This window comes from Dendrobates tinctorius, unplaced genomic scaffold, assembly GCF_039654945.1.
Source record: "Dendrobates tinctorius isolate UK_male_01 unplaced genomic scaffold, ASM3965494v1 ptg000214l, whole genome shotgun sequence".
In the NCBI taxonomy this organism is placed as follows: Eukaryota; Metazoa; Chordata; class Amphibia; order Anura; family Dendrobatidae; genus Dendrobates; species Dendrobates tinctorius.
This window is the reverse complement of record NW_027361881.1, coordinates 5919864-5943929: the sequence shown is the minus strand read 5'-3', so window position 1 is coordinate 5943929 and position 24066 is coordinate 5919864. Positions and strand designations below refer to the sequence as shown.

Here is a 24066-nt window from a genome sequence, read left to right as displayed (position 1 = left end):
GGCTGGTGGTGACGTCATGTGTGTGAGGACTGAGAGGAGGCTGGTGGTGACGTCATGTGTGAGAGGACTGAGGAGGCTGGTGGTGACGTCATGTGTGTGAGGACTGAGAGGCGGCTGGTGGTGACGTCATGTGTGAGAGGACTGAGAGGAGGCTGGTGGTGACGTCATGTGTGAGAGGACTGAGAGGAGGCTGGTGGTGACGTCATGAGTGTGAGGACTGAGAGGAGGCTGGTGGTGACGTCGTGTGTGAGGACTGAGAGGCGGCTGGTGGTGACGTCATGTGTGTGAGGACTGAGAGGCGGCTGGTGGTGACGTCGTGTGTGTGTGAGGACTGAGAGGCGGCTGGTGGTGACGTCATGTGTGAGAGGAGGCTGGTGGTGACGTCATGTGTGTGAGAGGACTGAGAGGCGGCTGGTGGTGACGTCATGTGTGTGAGGACTGAGAGGCGGCTGGTGGTGACGTCATGTGTGTGATGACTGAGAGGCGGCTGGTGGTGACGTCGTGTGTGTGTGAGGACTGAGAGGCGGCTGGTGGTGACGTCATGTGTGAGAGGAGGCTGGTGGTGACGTCATGTGTGTGAGAGGACTGAGAGGCGGCTGGTGGTGACGTCATGTGTGTGAGGACTGAGAGGCGGCTGGTGGTGACGTCATGTGTGTGAGAGGACTGAGAGGCGGCTGGTGGTGACGTCATGTGTGAGAGGAGGCTGGTGGTGACGTCATGTGTGTGAGAGGACTGAGAGGCGGCTGGTGGTGACGTCATGTGTGAGAGGAGGCTGGTGGTGACGTCATGTGTGTGAGAGGACTGAGAGGAGGCTGGTGGTGACGTCATGTGTGAGAGGACTGAGAGGAGGCTGGTGGTGACGTCATGTGTGTGAGGACTTGAGAGGCGGCTGGTGGTGACGTCATGTGTGAGAGGACTGAGAGGAGGCTGGTGGTGACGTCGTGTGTGTGAGGACTGAGAGGCGGCTGGTGGTGACGTCGTGTGTGTGTGAGGACTGAGAGGCGGCTGGTGGTGACGTCATGTGTGAGAGGAGGCTGGTGGTGACGTCATGTGTGTGAGAGGACTGAGAGGCGGCTGGTGGTGACGTCATGTGTGAGAGGAGGCTGGTGGTGACGTCATGTGTGTGAGAGGACTGAGAGGAGGCTGGTGGTGACGTCATGTGTGAGAGGACTGAGAGGAGGCTGGTGGTGACGTCATGTGTGTGAGGACTTGAGAGGCGGCTGGTGGTGACGTCATGTGTGAGAGGACTGAGAGGAGGCTGGTGGTGACGTCGTGTGTGTGAGGACTGAGAGGCGGCTGGTGGTGACGTGTGTGTGTGTGAGGACTGAGAGGCGGCTGGTGGTGACGTCATGTGTGAGAGGAGGCTGGTGGTGACGTCATGTGTGTGAGAGGACTGAGAGGCGGCTGGTGGTGACGTCATGTGTGAGAGGAGGCTGGTGGTGACGTCATGTGTGTGTGAAAGGACTGAGAGGCGGCTGGTGGTGACGTCATGTGTGTGAGGACTGAGAGGCGGCTGGTGGTGACGTCATGTGTGTGAGAGGACTGAGAGGCGGCTGGTGGTGACGTCATGTGTGAGAGGAGGCTGGTGGTGACGTGTGTGAGAGGACTGAGAGGCGGCTGGTGGTGACGTCGTGTGTGTGTGAGGACTGAGAGGAGGCTGGTGGTGACGTCGTGTGTGTGAGAGGACTGAGAGGAGGCTGGTGGTGACGTCGTGTGTGTGTGAGGACTGAGAGGAGGCTGGTGGTGACGTCATGTGTGTGTGAGAGGACTGAGAGGCGGCTGGTGGTGACGTCATGTGTGTGAGGACTGAGAGGCGGATGGTGGTGACGTCATGAGTGTGAGAGGACTGAGAGGCGGCTGGTGGTGACGTCATGTGTGTGAGGACTGAGAGGAGGCTGGTGGTGACGTCATGTGTGTGTGTGTGAGGACTGAGAGGCGGCTGGTGGTGACGTCATGTGTGTGTGAGGACTGAGAGGCGGCTGGTGGTGACGTGTGTGTGTGAGGACTGAGAGGAGGCTGGTGGTGACGTCATGTGTGTGAGGACTGAGGAGGCTGGTGGTGACGTCATGTGTGTGAGGACTGAGAGGCGGCTGGTGGTGACGTCGTGTGTGTGTGAGGACTGAGAGGCGGCTGGTGGTGACGTCATGTGTGTGAGGACTGAGAGGCGGCTGGTGGTGACGTCATGTGTGTGAGGACTGAGAAGCGGCTGGTGGTGACGTCATGTGTGTGTGTGAGGACTGAGGCGGCTGGTGGTGACGTCTTGTGTGTGAGAGGACTGAGAGGCGGCTGGTGGTGACGTCATGTGTGTGAGGACTGAGAGGAGGCTGGTGGTGACGTCATGTGTGAGAGGACTGAGAGGAGGCTGGTGGTGACGTCATGTGTGTGAGGACTGAGGCGGCTGGTGGTGACGTCATGTGTGTGAGGACTGAGGCGGCTGGTGGTGACGTCATGTGTGTGAGAGGACTGAGAGGAGGCTGGTGGTGACGTCATGTGTGTGTGAGGACTGAGGCGGCTGGTGGTGACGTCATGTGTGTGAGAGGACTGAGAGGCGGCTGGTGGTGACGTCATGTGTGTGAGGACTGAGAAGCGGCCGGTGGTGACGTCATGTGTGTGAGAGGACTGAGAGGAGGCTGGTGGTGACGTCATGTGTGTGTGAGGACTGAGAGGCGGCTGGTGGTGACGTCATGTGTGTGTGAGGACTGAGAGGCGGCTGGTGGTGACGTCATGTGTGTGAGGACTGAGGAGGCTGGTGGTGACGTCATGTGTGTGAGGACTGAGAGGCGGCTGGTGGTGACGTCGTGTGTGTGTGAGGACTGAGAGGCGGCTGGTGGTGACGTCATGTGTGTGAGGACTGAGAGGCGGCTGGTGGTGACGTCATGTGTGTGAGGACTGAGAAGCGGCTGGTGGTGACGTCATGTGTGTGAGAGGACTGAGAGGCGGCTGGTGGTGACGTCATGTGTCTGAGGACTGAGAGGAGGCTGGTGGTGACGTCATGTGTGAGAGGACTGAGAGGAGGCTGGTGGTGACGTCATGTGTGTGAGGACTGAGAGGCGGCTGGTGGTGACGTCATGTGTGTGATGACTGAGAGGCGGCTGGTGGTGACGTCGTGTGTGTGTGAGGACTGAGAGGCGGCTGGTGGTGACGTCATGTGTGAGAGGAGGCTGGTGGTGACGTCATGTGTGTGAGAGGACTGAGGCGGCTGGTGGTGACGTCATGTGTGTAAGGACTGAGAGGCGGCTGGTGGTGACGTCATGTGTGTGAGAGGACTGAGAGGCGGCTGGTGGTGACGTCATGTGTGAGAGGAGGCTGGTGGTGACGTCATGTGTGTGAGAGGACTGAGAGGCGGCTGGTGGTGACGTCATGTGTGAGAGGAGGCTGGTGGTGACGTCATGTGTGTGAGAGGACTGAGAGGAGGCTGGTGGTGACGTCATGTGTGAGAGGACTGAGAGGAGGCTGGTGGTGACGTCATGTGTGTGAGGACTTGAGAGGCGGCTGGTGGTGACGTCATGTGTGAGAGGACTGAGAGGAGGCTGGTGGTGACGTCGTGTGTGTGAGGACTGAGAGGCGGCTGGTGGTGACGTCGTGTGTGTGTGAGGACTGAGAGGCGGCTGGTGGTGACGTCATGTGTGAGAGGAGGCTGGTGGTGACGTCATGTGTGTGAGAGGACTGAGAGGCGGCTGGTGGTGACGTCATGTGTGAGAGGAGGCTGGTGGTGACGTCATGTGTGTGAGAGGACTGAGAGGAGGCTGGTGGTGACGTCATGTGTGAGAGGACTGAGAGGAGGCTGGTGGTGACGTCATGTGTGTGAGGACTTGAGAGGCGGCTGGTGGTGACGTCATGTGTGAGAGGACTGAGAGGAGGCTGGTGGTGACGTCGTGTGTGTGAGGACTGAGAGGCGGCTGGTGGTGACGTGTGTGTGTGAGGACTGAGAGGCGGCTGGTGGTGACGTCATGTGTGAGAGGAGGCTGGTGGTGACGTCATGTGTGTGAGAGGACTGAGAGGCGGCTGGTGGTGACGTCATGTGTGAGAGGAGGCTGGTGGTGACGACATGTGTGTGTGAAAGGACTGAGAGGCGGCTGGTGGTGACGTCATGTGTGTGAGGACTGAGAGGCGGCTGGTGGTGACGTCATGTGTGTGAGAGGACTGAGAGGCGGCTGGTGGTGACGTCATGTGTGAGAGGAGGCTGGTGGTGACGTGTGTGAGAGGACTGAGAGGCGGCTGGTGGTGACGTCGTGTGTGTGTGAGGACTGAGAGGAGGCTGGTGGTGACGTCGTGTGTGTGAGAGGACTGAGAGGAGGCTGGTGGTGACGTCGTGTGTGTGTGAGGACTGAGAGGAGGCTGGTGGTGACGTCATGTGTGTGTGAGAGGACTGAGAGGCGGCTGGTGGTGACGTCATGTGTGTGAGGACTGAGAGGCGGATGGTGGTGACGTCATGTGTGTGAGAGGACTGAGAGGCGGCTGGTGGTGACGTCATGTGTGTGAGGACTGAGAGGCGGATGGTGGTGACGTCATGTGTGTGTGTGTGAGGACTGAGAGGCGGCTGGTGGTGACGTCATGTGTGTGTGAGGACTGAGAGGCGGCTGGTGGTGACGTGTGTGTGTGAGGACTGAGAGGAGGCTGGTGGTGACGTCATGTGTGTGAGGACTGAGGAGGCTGGTGGTGACGTCATGTGTGTGAGGACTGAGAGGCGGCTGGTGGTGACGTCGTGTGTGTGTGAGGACTGAGAGGCGGCTGGTGGTGACGTCATGTGTGTGAGGACTGAGAGGCGGCTGGTGGTGACGTCATGTGTGTGAGGACTGAGAAGCGGCTGGTGGTGACGTCATGTGTGTGTGTGAGGACTGAGGCGGCTGGTGGTGACGTCATGTGTGTGAGAGGACTGAGAGGAGGCTGGTGGTGACGTCATGTGTGTGTGAGGACTGAGAGGCGGCTGGTGGTGACGTCATGTGTGTGAGAGGACTGAGAGGAGGCTGGTGGTGACGTCATGTGTGTGTGAGGACTGAGGCGGCTGGTGGTGACGTCATGTGTGTGAGAGGACTGAGAGGCGGCTGGTGGTGACGTCATGTGTGTGAGGACTGAGAAGCGGCCGGTGGTGACGTCATGTGTGTGAGAGGACTGAGAGGAGGCTGGTGGTGACGTCATGTGTGTGTGAGGACTGAGAGGCGGCTGGTGGTGACGTCATGTGTGTGTGAGGACTGAGAGGCGGCTGGTGGTGACGTCATGTGTGTGAGGACTGAGGAGGCTGGTGGTGACGTCATGTGTGTGAGGACTGAGAGGCGGCTGGTGGTGACGTCGTGTGTGTGTGAGGACTGAGAGGCGGCTGGTGGTGACGTCATGTGTGTGAGGACTGAGAGGCGGCTGGTGGTGACGTCATGTGTGTGAGGACTGAGAAGCGGCTGGTGGTGACGTCATGTGTGTGAGAGGACTGAGAGGCGGCTGGTGGTGACGTCATGTGTCTGAGGACTGAGAGGAGGCTGGTGGTGACGTCATGTGTGAGAGGACTGAGAGGAGGCTGGTGGTGACGTCGTGTGTGTGAGGACTGAGGCGGCTGGTGGTGACGTCATGTGTGTGAGAGGACTGAGAGGAGGCTGGTGGTGACGTCATGTGTGTGTGAGGACTGAGAGGCGGCTGGTGGTGACGTCGTGTGTGTGAGGACTGAGAGGCGGCTGGTGGTGACGTCATGTGTGTGTGAGAGGACTGAGAGGAGGCTGGTGGTGACGTCATGTGTGAGAGGACTGAGAGGAGGCTGGTGGTGACGTCATGTGTGTGAGGACTGAGAGGCGGCTGGTGGTGACGTCATGTGTGTGAGGACTGAGAGGAGGCTGGTGGTGACGTCATGTGTGAGAGGAGGCTGGTGGTGACGTCATGTGTGTGAGAGGACTGAGAGGCGGCTGGTGGTTACGTCATGTGTGTGAGGACTGAGAGGCGGCTGGTGGTGACGTCATGTGTGAAAGGAGGCTGGTGGTGACGTCATGTGTGAGAGGAGGCTGGTGGTGACGTCATGTGTGTGAGAGGACTGAGAGGCGGCTGGTGGTGACGTCATGTGTGAGAGGAGGCTGGTGGTGACGTCATGTGTGAGAGGAGGCTGGTGGTGACGTCATGTGTGTGAGAGGACTGAGAGGCGGCTGGTGGTGACGTCATGTGTGTGAGGACTGAGAGGAGGCTGGTGGTGACGTCATGTGTGTGTGTGTGAGGACTGAGAGGCGGCTGGTGGTGACGTCATGTGTGTGTGAGGACTGAGAGGCGGCTGGTGGTGACGTGTGTGTGTGAGGACTGAGAGGAGGCTGGTGGTGACGTCATGTGTGTGAGGACTGAGGAGGCTGGTGGTGACGTCATGTGTGTGAGGACTGAGAGGCGGCTGGTGGTGACGTCGTGTGTGTGTGAGGACTGAGAGGCGGCTGGTGGTGACGTCATGTGTGTGAGGACTGAGAGGCGGCTGGTGGTGACGTCATGTGTGTGAGGACTGAGAAGCGGCTGGTGGTGACGTCATGTGTGTGAGGACTGAGAAGCGGCTGGTGGTGACGTCATGTGTGTGTGTGAGGACTGAGGCGGCTGGTGGTGACGTCTTGTGTGTGAGAGGACTGAGAGGCGGCTGGTGGTGACGTCATGTGTGTGAGGACTGAGAGGAGGCTGGTGGTGACGTCATGTGTGAGAGGACTGAGAGGAGGCTGGTGGTGACGTCATGTGTGTGAGGACTGAGGCGGCTGGTGGTGACGTCATGTGTGTGAGGACTGAGGCGGCTGGTGGTGACGTCATGTGTGTGAGAGGACTGAGAGGCGGCCGGTGGTGACGTCATGTGTGTGAGGACTGAGAAGCGGCCGGTGGTGACGTCATGTGTGTGAGAGGACTGAGAGGAGGCTGGTGGTGACGTCATGTGTGTGTGAGGACTGAGAGGCGGCTGGTGGTGACGTCATGTGTGTGAGAGGACTGAGAGGAGGCTGGTGGTGACGTCATGTGTGTGTGAGGACTGAGGCGGCTGGTGGTGACGTCATGTGTGTGAGAGGACTGAGAGGCGGCTGGTGGTGACGTCATGTGTGTGAGGACTGAGAAGCGGCCGGTGGTGACGTCATGTGTGTGAGAGGACTGAGAGGAGGCTGGTGGTGACGTCATGTGTGTGTGAGGACTGAGAGGCGGCTGGTGGTGACGTCATGTGTGTGTGAGGACTGAGAGGCGGCTGGTGGTGACGTCATGTGTGTGAGGACTGAGGAGGCTGGTGGTGACGTCATGTGTGTGAGGACTGAGAGGCGGCTGGTGGTGACATCGTGTGTGTGTGAGGACTGAGAGGCGGCTGGTGGTGACGTCATGTGTGTGAGGACTGAGAGGCGGCTGGTGGTGACGTCATGTGTGTGAGGACTGAGAAGCGGCTGGTGGTGACGTCATGTGTGTGAGAGGACTGAGAGGCGGCTGGTGGTGACGTCATGTGTCTGAGGACTGAGAGGAGGCTGGTGGTGACGTCATGTGTGAGAGGACTGAGAGGAGGCTGGTGGTGACGTCGTGTGTGTGAGGACTGAGGCGGCTGGTGGTGACGTCATGTGTGTGAGAGGACTGAGAGGAGGCTGGTGGTGACGTCATGTGTGTGTGAGGACTGAGAGGCGGCTGGTGGTGACGTCGTGTGTGTGAGGACTGAGAGGCGGCTGGTGGTGACGTCATGTGTGTGTGAGAGGACTGAGAGGAGGCTGGTGGTGACGTCATGTGTGAGAGGACTGAGAGGAGGCTGGTGGTGACGTCATGTGTGTGAGGACTGAGAGGCGGCTGGTGGTGACGTCATGTGTGTGAGGACTGAGAGGAGGCTGGTGGTGACGTCATGTGTGAGAGGAGGCTGGTGGTGACGTCATGTGTGTGAGAGGACTGAGAGGCGGCTGGTGGTTACGTCATGTGTGTGAGGACTGAGAGGCGGCTGGTGGTGACGTCATGTGTGAAAGGAGGCTGGTGGTGACGTCATGTGTGAGAGGAGGCTGGTGGTGACGTCATGTGTGTGAGAGGACTGAGAGGCGGCTGGTGGTGACGTCATGTGTGAGAGGAGGCTGGTGGTGACGTCATGTGTGAGAGGAGGCTGGTGGTGACGTCATGTGTGTGAGAGGACTGAGAGGCGGCTGGTGGTGACGTCATGTGTGAGAGGAGGCTGGTGGTGACGTCATGTGTGTGAGAGGACTGAGAGGAGGCTGGTGGTGACGTCATGTGTGAGAGGACTGAGAGGCGGCTGGTGGTGACGTCGTGTGTGTGTGAGGACTGAGAGGCGGCTGGTGGTGACGTCATGTGTGAGAGTAGGCTGGTGGTGACGTCATGTGTGTGTGAGAGGACTGAGAGGCGGCTGGTGGTGACGTCATGTGTGTGAGGACTGAGAGGCGGCTGGTGGTGACGTCATGTGTGTGAGAGGACTGAGAGGCGGCTGGTCGGGACGTCATGTGTGAGAGGAGGCTGGTGGTGACGTCGTGTGTGAGAGGACTGAGAGGCGGCTGGTGGTGACGTCGTGTGTGTGAGGACTTAGACGAGGCTGGTGGTGACGTCATGTGTGTGTGAGAGGACTGAGAGGAGGCTGGTGGTGACGTGTGTGTGTGAGGACTGAGAGGAGGCTTGTGGTGACGTCATGTGTGTGAGAGGACTGAGAGGCTGCTGGTGGTGACGTCATGTGTGAGAGGCGGCTGGTGGTGACGTCATGTCTGTGTGAGGACTGAGAGGCGGCTGGTGGTGACGTCGTGTGTGTGTGAGGACTGAGAGGCGGCTGGTGGTGACGTCGCGTGTGTGTGAGGACTGAGAGGCGGCTGGTGGTGACGTCATGTGTGTGAGGACTGAGAGGCGGCTGGTGGTGACGTCATGTGTGTGAGAGGACTGAGAGGCGGCTGGTGGTGACGTCATGTGTGTGAGGACTGAGAGGAGGCTGGTGGTGACGTCATGTGTGTGTGAGGACTGAGAGGCGGCTGGTGGTGACGTCATGTGTGTGTGAGGACTGAGAGGCGGCTGGTGGTGACGTGTGTGTGTGAGGATTGAGAGGCGGCTGGTGGTGACGTCGTGTGTGTGTGAGGACTGAGAGGCGGCTGGTGGTGACGTCATGTGTGAGAGGACTGAGAGGAGGCTGGTGGTGACGTCATGTGTGTGAGGACTGAGAGGCGGCTGGTGGTGACGTCGTGTGTGTGTGAGGACTGAGAGGCGGCTGGTGGTGACGTCATGTGTGTGAGAGGACTGAGAGGCGGCTGGTGGTGACGTCGTGTGTGAGGACTGAGGAGGCTGGTGGTGACGTCATGTGTGTGAGGACTGAGAGGCGGCTGGTGGTGACGTCGTGTGTGTGTGAGGACTGAGAGGCGGCTGGTGGTGACGTCATGTGTGTGAGGACTGAGAGGCGGCTGATGGTGACGTCATGTGTGTGAGGACTGAGAGGCGGCTGGTGGTGACGTCATGTGTGTGAGGACTGAGAGGCGGCTGGTGGTGACGTCATGTGTGTGAGGACTGAGAGGCGGCTGGTGGTGACGTCATGTGTGTGAGGACTGAGAGGCGGCTGGTGGTGACGTCATGTGTGTGAGGACTGAGAGGCGGCTGGTGCTGACGTCATGTGTGTGTGTGAGGACTGAGAGGAGGCTGGTGGTGACGTCGTGTGTGTGTGTGTGAGGACTGAGGCGGCTGGTGGTGACATCATGTGTGTGAGGACTGAGGCGGCTGGTGGTGACGTCATGTGTGAGAGGACTGAGAGGAGGCTGGTGGTGACGTCATGTGTGAGAGGACTGAGAGGAGGCTGGTGGTGACGTCATGTGTGTGAGGACTGAGAGGAGGCTGGTGGTGACGTCATGTGTGTGAGAGGACTGAGAGGCGGCTGGTGGTGACGTCATGTGTGTGTGTGTGAGGACTGAGAGGCGGCTGGTGGTGACGTCATGTGTGTGTGTGAGGACTGAGAGGAAGCTGGTGGTGACGTCGTGTGTGTGTGTGTGAGGACTGAGGCGGCTGGTGGTGACGTCATGTGTGAGAGGACTGAGAGGCGGCTGGTGGTGACGTCATGTGTGAGAGGACTGAGAGGAGGCTGGTGGTGACGTCATGTGTGAGAGGACTGAGAGGAGGCTGGTGGTGACGTCATGTGTGAGAGGACTGAGAGGAGGCTGGTGGTGACGTCATGTGTGTGTGAGGACTGAGGCGGCTGGTGGTGACGTCATGTGTGAGAGGACTGAGAGGAGGCTGGTGGTGACGTCATGTGTGAGAGGACTGAGAGGAGGCTGGTGGTGATGTCATGTGTGAGAGGACTGAGAGGCGGCTGGTGGTGACGTCATGTGTGTGAGGACTGAGAGGCGGCTGGTGGTGACGTCATGTGTGAGAGGACTGAGAGGCGGCTGGTGGTGACGTCATGTGTGTGAGGACTGAGAGGCGGCTGGTGGTGACGTCATGTGTGTGAGGACTGAGAGGCGGCTGGTGGTGACGTCATGTGTGTGAGGACTGAGAGGCGGCTGGTGGTGACGTCATGTGTGTGAGGACTGAGAGGCGGCTGGTGGTGACGTCGTGTGTGTGTGAGGACTGAGAGGCGGCTGGTGGTGACGTCATGTGTGTGTGTGAGGACTGAGAGGAGGCTGGTGGTGACGTCGTGTGTGTGTGTGTGAGGACTGAGGCGGCTGGTGGTGACGTCATGTGTGTGAGGACTGAGGCGGATGGTGGTGACGTCATGTGTGAGAGGACTGAGAGGAGGCTGGTGGTGACGTCATGTGTGTGAGGACTGAGAGGAGGCTGGTGGTGACGTCATGTGTGTGAGAGGACTGAGAGGCGGCTGGTGGTGACGTCATGTGTGTGTGAGGACTGAGAGGCGGCTGGTGGTGACGTCATGTGTGTGTGTGAGGACTGAGAGGAGGCTGGTGGTGACGTCGTTGTGTGTGTGTGTGAGGACTGAGGCGGCTGGTGGTGACGTCATGTGTGAGAGGACTGAGAGGCGGCTGGTGGTGACGTCATGTGTGAGAGGACTGAGAGGAGGCTGGTGGTGACGTCATGTGTGAGAGGACTGAGAGGAGGCTGGTGGTGACGTCATGTGTGAGAGGACTGAGAGGAGGCTGGTGGTGACGTCATGTGTGTGTGTGAGGACTGAGGCGGCTGGAGGTGACGTCATGTGTGAGAGGACTGAGAGGAGGCTGGTGGTGACGTCATGTGTGAGAGGACTGAGAGGAGGCTGGTGGTGATGTCATGTGTGAGAGGACTGAGAGGCGGCTGGTGGTGACGTCATGTGTGAGAGGACTGAGAGGCGGCTGGTGGTGACGTCATGTGTGAGAGGACTGAGAGGCGGCTGGTGGTGACGTCATGTGTGTGAGAGGCGGCTGGTGGTGACGTCATGTGTGAGAGGACTGAGAGGAGGCTGGTGTTGACGTCATGTGTGAGAGGACTGAGAGGAGGCTGGTGGTGACGTCGTGTGTGTGAGGACTGAGAGGAGGCTGGTGGTGACGTCATGTGTGTGAGAGGACTGAGAGGCGGCTGGTGGTGACGTCATGTGTGTGTGTGAGGACTGAGAGGAGGCTGGTGGTGACGTCGTGTGTGTGTGTGTGAGGACTGAGGCGGCTGGTGGTGACGTCATGTGTGTGAGGACTGAGGCGGCTGGTGGTGACGTCATGTGTGAGAGGACTGAGAGGAGGCTGGTGGTGACGTCATGTGTGAGAGGACTGAGAGGAGGCTGGTGGTGACGTCATGTGTGTGAGGACTGAGAGGAGGCTGGTGGTGACGTCATGTGTGTGAGAGGACTGAGAGGCGACTGGTGGTGACGTCATGTGTGTGTGTGAGGACTGAGAGGCGGCTGGTGGTGACGTCATGTGTGTGTGTGAGGACTGAGAGGCGGCTGGTGGTGACGTCGTGTGTGTGTGAGGACTGAGAGGAGGCTGGTGGTGACGTCATGTGTGTGTGAGGACTGAGAGGCGGCTGGTGGTGACGTCGTGTGTGTGTGAGGACTGAGGGGAGGCTGGTGGTGACGTCGTGTGTGTGTGTGTGTGAGGACTGAGGCGGCTGGTGGTGACGTCATGTGTGTGAGGACTGAGGCGGCTGGTGGTGACGTCATGTGTGAGAGGACTGAGAGGAGGCTGGTGGTGACGTCATGTGTGAGAGGACTGAGAGGAGGCTGGTGGTGACGTCATGTGTATGAGGACTGAGAGGAGGCTGGTGGTGACGTCATGTGTGTGAGAGGACTGAGAGGCGGCTGGTGGTGACGTCATGTGTGTGTGTGAGGACTGAGAGGCAGCTGGTGGTGACGTCATGTGTGTGTGTGAGGACTGAGAGGAGGCTGGTGGTGACGTCGTGTGTGTGTGTGTGAGGACTGAGGCGGCTGGTGGTGACGTCATGTGTGAGAGGACTGAGAGGCGGCTGGTGGTGACGTCATGTGTGAGAGGACTGAGAGGAGGCTGGTGGTGACGTCATGTGTGAGATGACTGAGAGGAGGCTGGTGGTGACGTCATGTGTGAGAGGACTGAGAGGAGGCTGGTGGTGACGTCATGTGTGTGTGTGAGGACTGAGGCGGCTGGTGGTGACGTCATGTGTGAGAGGACTGAGAGGAGGCTGGTGGTGACGTCATGTGTGAGAGGACTGAGAGGAGGCTGGTGGTGATGTCATGTGTGAGAGGACTGAGAGGCGGCTGGTGGTGACGTCATGTGTGTGTGAGGACTGAGAGGCGGCTGGTGGTGACGTCATGTGTGAGAGGACTGAGAGGCGGCTGGTGGTGACGTCATGTGTGAGAGGACTGAGAGGCGGCTGGTGGTGACGTCATGTGTGTGAGAGGCGGCTGGTGGTGACGTCATGTGTGAGAGGACTGAGAGGAGGCTGGTGGTGACGTCATGTGTGAGAGGACTGAGAGGAGGCTGGTGGTGACGTCGTGTGTGTGAGGACTGAGAGGCGGCTGGTGGTGACGTCATGTGTGAGAGGACTGAGAGGCGGCTGGTGGTGACGTCATGTGTGTGAGAGGCGGCTGGTGGTGACGTCGTGTGTGAGGACTGAGAGGAGGCTGGTGGTGACGTCGTGTGTGTGTGTGTGAGGACTGAGAGGAGGCTGGTGGTGACGTCGTGTGTGTGTGAGGACTGAGAGGCGGCTGCTGGTGACGTCATGTGTGTGTGTGTGAGGACTGAGGCGGCTGGTGGTGACGTCATGTGTGTGAGGACTGAGAGGAGGCTGGTGGTGACGTCGTGTGTGTGTGTGAGGACTGAGAGGAGGCTGGTGGTGACGTCATGTGTGTGTGTGAGGACTGAGAGGCGGCTGCTGGTGACGTCATGTGTGTGTGAGGACTGAGGCGGCTGGTGGTGACGTCATGTGTGTGAGGACTGAGAGGAGGCTGGTGGTGACGTTGTGTGTGTGTGTGAGGACTGAGAGGAGGCTGGTGGTGACGTCATGTGTGTGTGTGAGGACTGAGAGGATGCTGGTGGTGACGTCATGTGTGTGTGTGAGGACTGAGAGGCGGCTGGTGGTGACGTCATGTGTGTGAGAGGACTGAGAGGCGGCTGGTGGTGACGTCATGTGTGTGTGTGAGGACTGAGAGGAGGCTGGTGGTGACGTCATGTGTGTGTGTGAGGACTGAGAGACGGCTGGTGGTGACGTCATGTGTGTGAGGACTGAGAGGCGGCTGGTGGTGACGTCATGTGTGTGTGTGAGGACTGAGGCGGCTGGTGGTGACGTCATGTGTGAGAGGACTGAGAGGCGGCTGGTGGTGACGTCATGTGTGAGAGGACTGAGAGGAGGCTGGTGGTGACGTCATGTGTGTGTGAGGACTGAGAGGAGGCTGGTGGTGACGTCGTGTGTGTGTGTGAGGACTGAGGCAGCTGGTGGTGACGTCATGTGTGAGAGGACTGAGAGGCGGCTGGTGGTGACGTCATGTGTGAGAGGACTGAGAGGAGGCTGGTGGTGATGTCATGTGTGAGAGGACTGAGAGGAGGCTGGTGGTGACGTCATGTGTGAGAGGACTGAGAGGAGGCTGGTGGTGACGTCATGTGTGTGTGTGAGGACTGAAGCGGCTGGTGGTGACGTCATGTGTGAGAGGACTGAGAGGAGGCTGGTGGTGACGTCATGTGTGAGAGGACTGAGAGGCGGCTGGTGGTGACGTCATGTGTGTGTGAGGACTGAGAGGCGGCTGGTGGTGACGTCATGTGTGAGAGGACTGAGAGGCGGCTGGTGGTGACGTCATGTGTGAGAGGACTGAGAGGCGGCTGGTGGTGACGTCATGTGTGTGAGAGGGCTGGTGGTGACGTCATGTGTGAGAGGACTGAGAGGAGGCTGGTGGTGACGTCATGTGTGAGAGGACTGAGAGGAGGCTGGTGGTGACGTCGTGTGTGTGAGGACTGAGAGGCGGCTGGTTGTGACGTCATGTGTGAGAGGACTGAGAGGCGGCTGGTGACGTCATGTGTGTGAGAGGCGGCTGGTGGTGACGTCGTGTGTGAGGACTGAGAGGAGGCTGGTGGTGACGTCGTGTGTGTGTGTGAGGACTGAGAGGAGGCTGGTGGTGACGTCGTGTGTGTGAGGACTGAGAGGCGGCTGCTGGTGACGTCATGTGTGTGTGTGTGAGGACTGAGGCGGCTGGTGGTGACGTCATGTGTGTGAGGACTGAGAGGAGGCTGGTGGTGACGTCATGTGTGTGTGTGAGGACTGAGAGGAGGCTGGTGGTGACGTCATGTGTGTGTGTGAGGACTGAGAGGCGGCTGGTGGTGACGTCATGTGTGTGAGAGGACTGAGAGGCGGCTGGTGGTGACGTCGTGTGTGAGGACTGAGAGGAGGCTGGTGGTGACGTCGTGTGTGTGTGTGAGGACTGAGAGGAGGCTGGTGGTGACGTCGTGTGTGTGAGGACTGAGAGGCGGCTGCTGGTGACGTCATGTGTGTGTGTGTGAGGACTGAGGCGGCTGGTGGTGACGTCATGTGTGTGAGGACTGAGAGGAGGCTGGTGGTGACGTCATGTGTGTGTGTGAGGACTGAGAGGAGGCTGGTGGTGACGTCATGTGTGTGTGTGAGGACTGAGAGGCGGCTGGTGGTGACGTCATGTGTGTGAGAGGACTGAGAGGCGGCTGGTGGTGACGTCATGTGTGTGTGTGTGAGGACTGAGAGGAGGCTGGTGGTGACGTCATGTGTGTGTGTAAGGACTGAGAGGCGGCTGGTGGTGACGTCATGTGTGTGAGGACTGAGAGGCGGCTGGTGGTGACGTCATGTGTGAGAGGACTGAGAGGCGGCTGGTGGTGACGTCATGTGTGTGTGAGGACTGAGAGGAGGCTGGTGGTGACGTCATGTGTGTGTGAGGACTGAGAGGCGGCTGGTGGTGACGTCATGTGTGTGTGTGAGGACTGAGAGGAGGCTGGTGGTGACGTCATGTGTGTGTGTGAGGACTGAGAGGCGGCTGGTGGTGAAGTCATGTGTGAGAGGAGGCTGGTGGTGACATCATGTGTGTGTGTGTGAGGACTGAGAGGCGGCTGGTGGTGACGTCATGTGTGTGAGGACTGAGAGGCGGCTGGTGGTGACGTCATGTGTGAGAGGACTGAGAGGCGGCTGGTGGTGACGTCATATGTGTGTGAGGACTGAGAGGCGGCTGGTGGTGACGTCGTGTGTGTGTGAGGACTGAGAGGAGGCTGGTGGTGACGTCATGTGTGTGTGAGGACTGAGAGGCGGCTGGTGGTGACGTCATGTGTGTGTGTGTGAGGACTGAGAGGAGGCTGGTGGTGACGTCATGTGTGTGTGTGAGGACTGAGAGGCGGCTGGTGGTGACGTCATGTGTGTGAGGACTGAGAGGCGGTTGGTGGTGACGTCATGTGTGAGAGGACTGAGAGGCGGCTGGTGGTGACGTCATGTGTGTGTGAGGACTGAGAGGCGGCTGGTGGTGACGTCATGTGTGTGTGAGGACTGAGAGGCGGCTGGTGGTGACGTCATGTGTGTGTGTGTGAGGACTGAGGCGGCTGGTGGTGACGTCATGTGTGTGTGAGGACTGAGAGGCGGCTGGTGGTGACGTCGTGTGTGTGTGAGGACTGAGAGGAGGCTGGTGGTGACGTCATGTGTGTGTGAGGACTGAGAGGAGGCTGGTGGTGACGTCATGTGTGTGTGAGGACTGAGAGGCGGCTGGTGGTGACGTCATGTGTGTGTGTGAGGACTGAGAGGCGGCTAGTGGTGACGTCATGTGTGTGTGAGGACTGAGAGGCGGCTGGTGGTGACGTCGTGTGTGAGGACTGAGAGGCGGCTGGTGGTGACGTGTGTGTGAGAGGACTGAGAGGCGGCTGGTGGTGACGTCATGTGTGTGTGTGAGGACTGAGAGGCGGCTGGTGGTGACGTCATGTGTGTGAGGACTGAGAGGAGGCTGGTGGTGACGTCATGTGTGTGTGTGTGAGGACTGAGAGGCGGCTGGTGGTGACGTCGTGTGTGTGAGGACTGAGAGGCGGCTGGTGGTGACGTCATGTGTGTGTGAGGACTGAGAGGAGGCTGGTGGTGACGTCATGTGTGTGAGGACTGAGAGGCGGCTGGTGGTGACGTTGTGTGTGAGACGACTGAGAGGCGGCTGGTGGTGACGTCGTGTGTGTGTGTGAGGACTGAGAGGAGGCTGGTGGTGACGTCATGTGTGTGTGTGAGGATTGAGAAGCGGCTGGTGGTGACGTCGTGTGTGTGAGAGGACTGAGAGGAGGCTGGTGGTGACGTCATGTGTGTGTGAGGACTGAGAGGAGGCTGGTGGTGACGTCATGTGTGTGTGAGGACTGAGAGGCGGCTGGTGGTGACGTCATGTGTGTGTGAGAGGACTGAGAGGCGGCTGGTGGTGACGTCATGTGTGTGTGAGGACTGAGAGTAGGCTGGTGGTGACGTCGTGTGTGTGAGAGGACTGAGAGGAGGCTGGTGGTGACGTCATGTGTGTGAGGACTGAGAGGAGGCTGGTGGTGACGTCATGTGTGTGAGGACTGAGAGGAGGCTGGTGGTGACGTCATGTGTGAGGACTGAGAGGAGGCTGGTGGTGACGTCATGTGTGTGTGTGAGGACTGAGAGGCGGCTGGTGGTGACGTCATGTGTGTGAGGACTGAGAGGAGGCTGGTGGTGACGTCATGTGTGTGAGAGGACTGAGAGGCGGCTGGTGGTGACGTCATGTGTGTGTGTGAGGACTGAGAGGCGGCTGGTGGTGACGTCATGTGTGTGAGGACTGAGAGGAGGCTGGTGGTGACGTCATGTGTGTGTGTGAGGACTGAGAGGCGGCTGGTGGTGACGTCATGTGTGTGTGAGGACTGAGAGGCGGCTGGTGGTGACGTCATGTGTGTGTGAGGACTGAGAGGAAGCTGGTGGTGACGTCATGTGTGTGAGGACTGAGAGGCGGCTGGTGGTGACGTCGTGTGTGAGAGGACTGAGAGGCTGCTGGTGGTGACGTCGTGTGTGTGTGTGAGGACTGAGAGGAGGCTGGTGGTGACATCATGTGTGAGAGGACTGAGAGGCGGCTGGTGGTGACGTCATGTGTGTGAGAGGACTGAGAGGAGGCTGGTCGTGACGTCATGTGTGTGAGGACTGAGAGGCGGCTGGTGGGGACGTCATGTGTGTGTGTGTGAGGATTGAGAGGCGGCTGGTGGTGACGTCATGTGTGTGTGAGAGGACTGAGAGGAGGCTGGTGGTGACGTCATGTGTGTGTGAGGACTGAGAGGAGGCTGGTGGTGACGTCATGTGTGTGTGAGGACTGAGAGGCGGCTGGTGGTGACGTCATGTGTGTGTGAAAGGACTGAGAGGCGGCTGGTGGTGACGTCATGTGTGTGTGTGAGGACTGAGAGGAGGCTGGTGGTGACGTCATGTGTGTGTGAGAGGACTGAGAGGAGGCTGGTGATGACGTCATGTGTGTGTGTGTGAGGACTGAGAGGCGGCTGGTGGTGACGTCATGTGTGTGAGGACTGAGAGGAGGCTGGTGGTGACGTCATGTGTGTGAGAGGACTGAGAGGCGGCTGGTGGTGACGTCGTGTGTGAGGACTGAGAGGCGGCTGGTGATGACGTCATGTGTGTGTGAGGACTGAGAGGCGGCTGGTGGTGACGTCGTGTGTGTGTGTGAGGACTGAGAGGAGGCTGGTGGTGACGTCATGTGTGTGAGGACTGAGAGGAGGCTGGTGGTGACGTCATGTGTGTGTGTGAGGACTGAGAGGCGGCTGGTGGTGACGTCATGTGTGTGTGTGAGGACTGAGAGGCGGCTGGTGGTGACGTCATGTGTGTGTGAGGACTGAGAGGAGGCTGGTGGTGACGTCATGTGTGTGAGGACTGAGAGGCGGCTGGTGGTGACGTCGTGTGTGAGAGGACTGAGAGGCGGCTGGTGGTGACGTCATGTGTGTGTGTGTGAGGACTGAGAGGCGGCTGGTGGTGACGTCATGTGTGTGAGGACTGAGAGGAGGCTGGTGGTGACGTCATGTGTGTGTGTGTGAGGACTGAGAGGACGCTGGTGGTGACGTCGTGTGTGTGTGTGAGGACTGAGAGGCGGCTGGTGGTGACGTCGTGTGTGTGTGAGGACTGAGAGGCGGCTGGTGGTGACGTCGTGTGTGTGAGGACTGAGAGGAGGCTGGTGGTGACGTCATGTGTGTGAGGACTGAGAGGCGGCTGGTGGTGACGTCGTGTGTGAGAGGACTGAGAGGCGGCTGGTGGTGACGTCATGTGTGTGTGTGAGGACTGAGAGGAGGCTGGTGGTGACGTCGTGTGAGAGGACTGAGAGGCGGCTGGTGGTGACGTCATGTGTGTGAGAGGACTGAGAGGAGGCTGGTGGTGACGTCATGTGTGTGTGAGGACTGAGAGGCGGCTGGTGGGGACGTCATGTGTGTGTGTGAGGATTGAGAGGCGGCTGGTGGTGACGTCATGTGTGAGAGGACTGAGAGGCGGCTGGTGGTGACGTCATGTGTGTGTGAGAGGACTGAGAGGCGGGTGGTGGTGACGTCATGTGTGAGAGGACTGAGAGGAGGCTGGTGGTGACGTCATGTGTGAGAGGACTGAGAGGAGGCTGGTGATGACGTCATGTGTGTGAGGACTGAGAGGCGGCTGGTGGTGACGTCGTGTGTGAGGACTGAGAGGCGGCTGGTGGTGACGTCATGTGTGAGAGGACTGAGAGGCGGCTGGTGGTGACGTCATGTGTGTGAGAGGACTGAGAGGAGGCTGGTGGTGACGTCGTGTGTGAGGACTGAGAGGCGGCTGGTGGTGACGTCATGTGTGTGAGAAGACTGAGAGGAGGCTGGTGGTGACGTCATGTGTGTGTGTGAGAGGACTGAGAGGCGGCTGATGGTGACGTCATGTGTGTGAGGACTGAGAGGCGGCTGGTGGTGACGTCATGTGTGTGAGAGGACTGAGAGGAGGCTGGTGGTGACGTCATGTGTGTGAGGACTGAGAGGCGGCTGGTGGTGACGTCATGTGTGTGAGAGGACTGAGAGGAGGCTGGTGGTGACGTCATGTGTGTGTGAGGACTGAGAGGAGGCTGGTGGTGACGTCATGTGTGTGTGAGAGGACTGAGAGGCGGCTGGTGGTGACGTCATGTGTGAGAGGACTGAGAGGCGGCTGTTGGTGACGTCATGTGTGTGAGGACTGAGAGGAGGCTGGTGGTGACGTCATGTGTGTGAGAGGAGGCTGGTGGTGACGTCATGTGTGTGAGGACTGAGAGGCGGCTGGTGGTGACGTCATGTGTGTGTGAGGACTGAGGCGGCTGGTGGTGACGTCATGTGTGTGTGAGAGGACTGAGAGGAGGCTGGTGGTGACGTCATGTGTGTGAGGACTGAGAGGCGGCTGGTGGTGACGTCATGTGTGTGAGAGGACTGAGAGGAGGCTGGTGGTGACGTCATGTGTGTGTGAGGACTGAGGCGGCTGGTGGTGACGTCATGTGTGTGAGGACTGAGAGGAGGCTGGTGGTGACGTCATGTGTGTGAGAGGACTGAGAGGCGGCTGGTGGTGACGTCATGTGTGTGAGGACTGAGAGGCGGCTGGTGGTGACGTCATGTGTGTGTGAGGACTGAGAGGAGGCTGGTGGTGACATCGTGTGTGAGGACTGAGAGGAGGCTGGTGGTGACGTCATGTGTGTGAGGACTGAGAGGAGGCTGGTGGTGACGTCATGTGTGTGTGAGGACTGAGAGGAGGCTGGTGGTGACGTCATGTGTGAGAGGACTGAGAGGAGGCTGGTGGTGACGTCATGTGTGAGAGGACTGAGAGGAGGCTGGTGGTGACGTCATGTGTGTGAGGACTGAGAGGAGGCTGGTGGTGACGTCATGTGAGAGGACTGAGAGGCGGCTGATGGTGACGTCGTGTGTGTGAGGACTGAGAGGAGGCTGGTGGTGACGTCGTGTGTGTGAGGACTGAGGCGGCTGGTGTTGACGTCATGTGTGTGAGGACTGAGAGGAGGCTGGTGGTGACGTCATGTGTGAGGACTGAGAGGCGGCTGGTGGTGACGTCATGTGTGTGAGAGGACTGAGAGGCGGCTGGTGGTGACGTCATGTGTGTGAGGACTGAGAGGCGGCTGGTGGTGACGTCATGTGTGTGAGGACTGAGAGGCGGCTGGTGGTGACGTCATGTGTGTGAGGACTGAGAGGCGGCTGGTGGTGACGTCATGTGTGTGAGGACTGAGAGGAGGCTGGTGGTGACGTCATGTGTGTGAGGACTGAGAGGAGGCTGGTGGTGACATCATGTGTGAGAGGACTGAGAGGCGGCTGGTGGTGACGTCATGTGTGTGAGAGGACTGAGAGGAGGCTGGTCGTGACGTCATGTGTGTGTGAGGACTGAGAGGCGGCTGGTGGGGACGTCATGTGTGTGTGAGGACTGAGAGGAGGCTGGTGGTGACGTCGTGTGTGTGAGAGGACTGAGAGGAGGCTGGTGGTGACGTCATGTGTGAGAGGACTGAGAGGAGGCTGGTGGTGACGTCATGTGTGTGAGAGGACTGAGAGGCGGCTGGTGGTGACGTCATGTGTGTGTGGACTGAGAGGCGGCTGGTGGTGACGTCGTGTGTGTGAGGACTGAGAGGCGGCTGGTGGTGACGTCGTGTGTGAGAGGACTGAGAGGAGGCTGGTGGTGACGTCGTGTGTGTGTGAGGACTGAGAGGCGGCTGGTGGTGACGTCGTGTGTGTGAGGACTGAGAGGCGGCTGGTGGTGACGTCGTGTGTGTGAGTAATGAGAGGCGGCTGGTGGTGACGTCGTGTGTGTGAGTAATGAGAGGTTGCTGGTGGTGACGTCGTGTGTGTGAGGACTGAGAGGCGGCTGGTGGTGACATTGTGTGTGGAGATCGGGAGGCGGCTGGTGGTGACGGGGGGCCCTCTAAAAATGTATTTATTTCTTACAGGCCGACTCGGAGCTGAGCCCCTCGGACCTTCTCCACCTGAATGTTGGCGGCTGGGCCTTCTCCCTTCCTGCTGCGGCGCTCGCTCGTTCTGGCGACTCCGTTCTGTGGCGAGACTTCTCCCGTTTCCCACTGACTGACGACAGACGGGTTTTCCTGGATCGGGACGGGTCTGTGTTCAGACTGGTCCATCTTTTCCTTGTCACCTCGCAGCTCTCTGCATCCTGTATGTCCGAGCTGGATGTCCTGTGTGAACAGACCCGAGCGCTCTGCCTGCAGCCGATGATAGAGGTCTGTCTGATGTCTTATAGGGAACGACACAAAATCCACAATCTCTTGGGGCGCCCCATTCTACGCGTCTATGACATGATTGTGGGGCGCCGATGGTTTCCTATGACTTCCAGCGGTCTGCTGAAGACCCCTGTGCTTGTCATGATGGTACTCCTGTACTCTGGCTCGTACTGGCGCTCATAGGAGACTGATTTCATCAGCATCAAGTGCCCTAAGGGGACTATTAAATCCAGTAAAAAGTGATAAAAAGAGAGAATGAAAAAAAAACCCCGCACATTTGGTATCACTGTGTTCATAAATGTCTGGTTTATAAAAATGTAAATTAAATTAATCCGATTAGTAAATGGCATAATTAAAAAAATATAGGAACTGTCAGAATTGCAGCGATTAGGGGTGATAAAAGCATTGCATCTACCCGAAAATGGTTTCATTAAAAACTTCAGCTCAGGTCGCAAAAATAAGCCCCGAAAATGGAGGTGCTACGAGTCTCGGAAAATGGCGACACCAGCAAAAAAAAAAAAAAAATATATATATAATATATATTTTATATGTTTTTTTTAAGAAACTTTTGATCTTTTTCACTAGTGCACAGCGGGTGTCTGTGTATTTGTACTGACATGGAGAATCGTATTTCAAGGTCAGTTTTTACCATATAGTGAATGTTATATAAAACCTCAAAAAAACAATTGTGTAACTGCACTTTTTTTATTTGCTATTTCACTGCACTTGGAATTTTTTTCCCCTGTTTTTGAGTACACTATATGGTAAATTGCATGATGTCCTGCAAAAAACAAGCCCTCACGTGGCCATTTTGACGGAAACAAAGTGATAAACAGAAAATCTCACGGTTCTTTAGGAGTTAAGTGTTGTGCTCCTTGTGTTGGCTACAGCCAGCTGGTAGAGCAGTGTTCAGACAGGTAGAAAGTATGTGGGTCTGTGCTTGTGTCTCTGAGGTGAACTGAGCATGATGGAAGAGGCACCTGCTGCCCCCTATTTCTGTCATCTATGAGGGTCTCGGCACCATGAAGTGATGTTATTCTGTGGAGGACATATGCATTCATGTTTCCACCCACCTCTCATGTGGCCCCCGTGTAGACTTCGGTTTTATTGTCTTGATTGCTTTCGTTGTCTGAAACTTTACCCCCTGCTCAGGGCACAAGATAATACACGGATGATCCTTCCGTGTACCGGGAGCGCTCCCAAGATGACCCTTCCGTGTACCGGGAGCGCTCCCCAGATGATCCTTCCGTGTACCGGGAGCGCTCCCCAGATGATCCTTCCGTGTACCGGGAGCGCTCCCCAGATGACCCTTCCGTGTACCGGGAGCGCCCCCCCCAGATGACCCTTCCGTGTACCGGGAGCGCCCCCCCAGATGACCCTTCCGTGTACCGGGAGCGCCCCCCCAGATGACCCTTCCGTGTACCGGGAGCGCTCCCCAGATGACCCTTCCGTGTACCGGGAGCGCCCCCCCCAGATGACCCTTCCGTGTACCGGGAGCGCCCCCCCAGATGACCCTTCCGTGTACCGGGAGCACCCCCCCAGATGACCCTTCCGTGTACCGGGAGCGCTCCCCAGATGACCCTTCCGTGTACCGGGAGCGCCCCCCCAGATGACCCTTCCGTGTACCGGGAGCGCCCCCCCAGATGACCCTTCCGTGTACCGGGAGCGCTCCCCAGATGACCCTTCCGTGTACCGGGAGCGCCCCCCCCAGATGACCCTTCCGTGTACCGGGAGCGCCCCCCCAGATGACCCTTCCGTGTACCGGGAGCGCCCCCCCCAGATGACCCTTCCGTGTACCGGGAGCGCCCCCCCCAGATGACCCTTCCGTGTACCGGGAGCACCCCCCCAGATGACCCTTCCGTGTACCGGGAGCGCTCCCCAGATGACCCTTCCGTGTACCGAGAGCGCTCCCCAGATGACCCTTCCGTGTACCGGGAGCGCTCCCCAGATGACCCTTCCGTGTACCGGGAGCGCTCCCCAGATGACCCTTCCGTGTTCCGGGAGCGCTCCCCAGATGACCCTTCTGTGTTCCGGGAGCGCCCCCCCAGATGACCCTTCCGCGTACCGGGAGCACTCAGATGATCCTTCCGCGTACCGGTAGCGCCCCTCAGATAGATGACCCTTCCGTGCACCGGGAGCGTCCCCCCCCCCCCTCTGATGACCCTTCTGTGTACCGGGAGCGCACCCAGATGACCCTTCTGTGTACCGGGAGCGCCCCCCCCAGATGACCCTTCCGTGTACCGGGAGCGCCCCCCCAGATGACCCTTCCGTGTACCGGGAGCGCTCCCCAGATGACCCTTCCGTGTACCGGGAGCGCCCCCCCCAGATGACCCTTCCGTGTACCGGGAGCGCCCCCCCAGATGACCCTTCCGTGTACCGGGAGCGCCCCCCCCCAGATGACCCTTCCGTGTACCGGGAGCACCCCCCCAGATGACCCTTCCGTGTACCGGGAGCGCTCCCCAGATGACCCTTCCGTGTACCGAGAGCGCTCCCCAGATGACCCTTCCGTGTACCGGGAGCGCTCCCCAGATGACCCTTCCGTGTTCCGGGAGCGCTCCCCAGATGACCCT

At 58.9% G+C, this 24066-nt stretch overlaps 1 protein-coding gene across 2 annotated transcripts in view; it reads left to right on the top strand.

The window, feature by feature from the left end:
• The window catches only part of KCTD19 (potassium channel tetramerization domain containing 19), a 66570-nt gene that overhangs the window by 10686 nt on the left and 31818 nt on the right, over positions 1–24066 (top strand). For both annotated transcript variants that reach the window (XM_073554976.1, XM_073554977.1), the window contains exon 2: positions 21209–21496. In XM_073554976.1, coding sequence (XP_073411077.1) covers positions 21209–21496 — 288 coding nt within the window. The remainder of the gene's footprint in view (positions 1–21208; positions 21497–24066) is intronic.